The 4,633-nt window shown below is 34.1% G+C and overlaps 1 protein-coding gene across 2 annotated transcripts; it reads right to left on the reverse strand.

The window, feature by feature from the left end:
- Nucleotides 1-346: 346 nt before the first annotated feature.
- On the reverse strand, nt 347-2,203 carry LOC105774549 (H/ACA ribonucleoprotein complex subunit 3-like protein). Of its 2 annotated transcripts, none has more exons than XM_012597082.2 (4): nt 2,062-2,203; nt 1,892-1,970; nt 1,166-1,208; nt 347-703 (listed from the first exon to the last, which is right to left on the reverse strand). In XM_012597082.2, the coding sequence occupies exons 2-4, from the start codon at nt 1,943-1,945 to the stop codon at nt 606-608; spliced, it is 195 nt and encodes a 64-aa protein (XP_012452536.1). In that variant the 5' UTR covers nt 1,946-1,970; nt 2,062-2,203; the 3' UTR covers nt 347-605. The 2 variants fall into 2 exon arrangements, with proteins under 2 accessions (XP_012452536.1, XP_012452537.1); XM_012597083.2 differs by having other exon boundaries at nt 2,043-2,084.
- Between the last annotated feature and the right edge of the window lie 2,430 nt (nt 2,204-4,633).

Raw genomic sequence — 4,633 nt, forward strand, 5'->3', positions numbered from 1 at the left:
TCCTACTTGAGCAAACTCAATAAATCTCACCAGCACCTTTGCCTGTTAATCTCATCCTTTCACCTGCTAAAGTTCTTTCGCATCATTGGATCATAGAAGCTGGTGTTCCAACCATACAACTTCTAAAGATCGTCCTTTAGAAGTCTGGAGATTGAGGACAAGAAGCATTTCCAAGGGGCATCATTGAATTTGTTTGTTCTTTTAATAAAATTTCTAGTCTTGTTGTCGCATTCAGCCTGTATCAAACATTCTAGTCGATTCACCAAGTTGCATGTCTCCAACAGTTTTAGTTTTGGGTTTGAGTACCCAACATGATAAGAGAAACTTAATTGAATCATTGTTCCCATGGCTGAAAGCACTTGTTTTAGTTCAATCAGGATTTATCACAACTTATACAACATTTCTCAGTGTCTAAAAGACGTTCACATGTATGCACCATCATCTTTGAAGAAAGTTAGAGTCACGACATGTATAAATACAAACAATAATCCAGGAAGAAAACATGCCAATGCAATGCATTCATATACTTGATATGTTCTTACAGGAAACTGCATTTTACAGCCAGAGACACTGCATAAAGCTTCAAAAAGAACACATCCGATCTATCAATATTTCTGAGGTGGCTGCTGGGTTGGCAATAAGCCAAAACGTTTCTTCAAAAGAACTCTTTGTCTGGAATATTTGTCATCAGGGGAGAATCGAGCTGCACGAATGTTGGGGAAAAAAAAAGTAACTATAACCCATAATAACACTCTCTAATAAGATCTCTACGCAACTTTCACATAATCATTAAAAACAAAAGATCATACAACAACCTAACATGGATTCAAGCCAACATCATCATCCACTATATTTGAGTGCCATAGATGGCAAAATTTACTAGCAACTTGCCAGTAAAAGCAGAGAATGAGTAACAGATGGGTAATGACCATGAAATCAGAACAGCACTTCTGATTCTCGGCCAAAATGGACCTCTTTTCTTGATTTTCAGATTAAACCAGACAAAACAACCATATGCAGATCAAAGCAGCCCTCAGAAAGGCAATTATATATTTAAATGTTAAAGCAACCAATAAGAGTTTGTTCAGACGCCTCATTAAAACATAATGAATTCCTAAACAGCAGTGTATGCCGGAAATTATATAAACACATCAGGCCTTATTACCTGGATGAGCAGACTGAGTAGGCATACCCACCGGTGATTCTTTCTGCATATAAAAATCGATATAAATGTAATTATAGAGAAAAAAAAAACTGTTGGAATATTGATTATACATAAATTAGAAACCAAAAAAAAACAAATACCAAAACCTGATTATATGCTGAAAGCCAAAAGGTAAAGAGATTAAAATCTAATCCTAGTATCAATTTTCACCATTTAATTCATTTTTCAGGACAGGTTAAGTTTATTCAGCCATTAACTCCCTCAATAATCATGGAACAGAAACACTACCAAGAGAAAAAAAATGAATGAAGTTCTCAACATTTCAAAGAACAAGTCTCAGTTGTAGTACTTGTTTAAGATCAAACTAAGCTAAAACCTCAGCTTTTTTTTTTTTTTTAAAGTTATAAGTAATAGTTCCAAATTTGCTTAAACCAAGTTCTTATAAATCTTATTCATAGCTTAGAATCTGTTTCTAAAGGTTAAAACCTCAGCTTTATACGTAAGATTTATCACTAAAACCTTAGGTTTGATTCTTTTTTTAAAGGTTAAAACCTCAGTTTTAGATTTTCATTATGGCATACAAAGTTGTCTTTACCAAGTCTTAATCACCATAAACGATATAAAAAAATTGAGGGATTAACACGAACCTCAGATAGTTTCTAGTTTTAACTAATTGTTATCAGTAAAAAAATTAAAAAACGAAGAAGAAAAATTATGGGACTTTACCTTAGTGGTGTAAACTTTGTCACCATTATCGTTAATGTAGAACTGGAGATACATCTTATCCGAATAAAAGGAACAACAACTGCAGAAAGAGAAAAAGATTAGAACCTTTATGCAATGAATAGAAAACCATGCATAAGGAGAAATTTGTCACTTTGTGATCGGAGCCGCACCTTCTGAGATTGGGGGAGGTAGGAGAAGGAATGAAAGAAATTTGAACTTTTAGGGTTTTAGACTTTCATAGCGGCAATGGGCCATTACAGGCTTAATAACAGCTATCCTTGAAATTGGGCTTGTTTCAATGGTTTATTAGGAGTTTTTTTGGACAAATAATTTAAAATTTTTAAGATTTTTAAAATGTTAATATTTTAAATTTTATTTATTTAAATGTTAGTTATTGTAATTGTTTTGTTTGGAATTAAAATTTTATAAATTATAAAATATTAAAATATTAAAATAAATAATATAAAAATTTAAAATGAATATTATTATATTTATAAATATTATAAATCTTTTAATAAAATAAAATTTAAAATATATATAGTAAAATTAAATAAAAATGATTTTTGAAATTTAAGTTTTTATCTTATAGTGAGACTATTGTATATTAAATAAAGTTCCAAACGACTTATAAATAGGACTTTCAGTTGCTTGCGTAACAGGAGATTTTTAGGTTTTTCTCTCGTTTTTTGTCTGCCGACAATGGTAAAGTTGGAGATTTTCATCCGATATACTAAAATGATTAGTTTTTATTCTAATACATTCAGGATCTATCTGCAGCGTCAACTTAAAAATCCATGTAGGAAGAATTGGCGAATCTAAATATTGCCGAAGAGGAAGAAGAACTAGTCTACGATCAACAGGATGTAGAGGAAAGCGAAGAGGAATTCAATCTATGTCTAGTGGGGAAGGTTCTAACAATTAGTGCAGTCCACTTTCCATCAATGAGAAACATGCTCACTGAACTTTGGCATCCTATTGAAGTAATATCTATATCAGAAATAGAGGATAAAATGGTTCTTTTTCAGTTTTATAACGAGCTGGATATCAAGAGAGTAAAAGGAGGGATCCCCTGGTTTTTTAATAGACATTTAATTCTCTTTCATCGATTGGAAAGAGGAGAAGATCCGGTTCAAGTCCCTCTGATTTTTCAAATTTCTATGTGCAAATTCATAATCTACCAATAGGGGCTATGTCAGAAGGGATGGCAAGATAGTTGGGTAACTTCATTGGGAAATTCTTAGAATATGATGCTACAATAATTACTAGGAGCTTGAAAAAAATTATACGTGTAAAGGTAAATTGGATATGTAAAGCCCCTTAAAAAGAAATAAGCACATCATATATAGACAAGGTAAATCCACCTATGCAATTTTTCAATAGGAAAAACTCTCTTTGTTCTGTTTTTTGTGTGGACGATTAGGGCACGGAGAAAGTTTCAACCCACTAAGATTATCTTTGGGAACCCAAGAAGTAACCTTGGAACCGGACAGTTCATTACGTTCGCAGCCAAATAGGGCACTGACGGTGAAAAGTAGACGGTTACGTGAGGAACCAAAAGCCATGGTTAAAGGTGGATCGAGCGACAAAGAACAAAAAGAAAAAAAGTTAGCAGAGTACACAAGGAATAATTGAACACTTAATTTGCAAGAAAAAAGAATACACAAAACATCATTTGTAAAGGGCAATGAAGAGGCAAGTAGGAAGTCGAGCCTCCGTTTTAGTAGCGACGTTAGTATGGATTATAATAACTTGTCAGAGGAGGAAGCAATTCAATAAGACAACCCAGTTGGATTGATTGAAGGAAAGAAAAGGCAACGGACATTACAATTGGGGGACAATATTGCAACACAAATGGAAACAAAATTTGACAATAATATATCGACAGCTGTTGAAAAGTAGGCCGACCGGTCGTAATAAAAACCCTAAGCTGGAGAGTTCGTAGACTGGGACAACCATAAATGGTGAGACGTCTCAAAAATATGTTGAGACAATATCAGCCCCAACTTATGTTCCTCATAGAAATAAAAGTTAGAACGAGGAGGATGGAAAAGATACGTAGGAAGTGTGGGTATGAGTATAGAATTGACATAAGTGTAGATGGCTAGAGGGGGGACTATCGTTAGGTTGGAAGGAGAGCTTATTAATGAATCTAAGAAGCTATTACAGCTCTCATATTGATGTGGAAGTAGATGAAGAAAGCATAGGAGCAGTATGGAGGTTTACAAGATTTTATGGATCCCTAGCTGAACACTTACGAAAGGAATCATGGAATAAGCTTCGAAATCTAAAGGAAGGAAGCCAATTACCATGGGCTGTTATGAGAGATTTTAATGAGGTGATGTATTCATTTGAAAAAAGAAGGGGGAGACCACAAGAAGAAAGAAAAATGGCAGTTTTTAGGGATGCATTAGAGGAGTGTGATTTAAGCGATTTAGGATTCTCAAGTCAATAGTTCACATGGAAGAGAGGCCGATTGGCAGAAAATAATATTAGAGAAAGACTGGATAGAGGTATGGCTAACTCGGAGTGGTGGACACGTTTCCCAGAGTACTTGTTGCACCATCTAAATCATAGTTTCTCGGATCATTGTCTGTTTCTTTTAGACATGATGGGGAACCGAAAGGGCTATGATTACGAAGGGAATATCCATTCAGATTTAACGAGGATTGGGTGCTAAAGATGATTTTTGAGAAGTTAAAATGGTTTGATATTCGAGCAACATGGAGCTTTTGAAAAAAACTT

The sequence above is a fragment of the Gossypium raimondii genome, chromosome 6 (assembly GCF_025698545.1).
Source record: "Gossypium raimondii isolate GPD5lz chromosome 6, ASM2569854v1, whole genome shotgun sequence".
Lineage (NCBI taxonomy): Eukaryota > Viridiplantae > Streptophyta > Magnoliopsida > Malvales > Malvaceae > Gossypium > Gossypium raimondii.

Bases quoted from the DNA above. Each gene is read 5' to 3' on its own strand.
- LOC105774549 (XM_012597082.2), bottom strand. From the start codon at position 1,945: ATGTATCTCCAGTTCTACATTAACGATAATGGTGACAAAGTTTACACC. The intron at 1,209-1,891 runs GTAAAGTCCCAT...TTTTATATGCAG, and splicing joins ACAAAGTTTACACCACTAAG to AAAGAATCACCGGTGGGTAT. The intron at 704-1,165 runs GTAATAAGGCCT...ACATTCGTGCAG, and splicing joins TACTCAGTCTGCTCATCCAG to CTCGATTCTCCCCTGATGAC.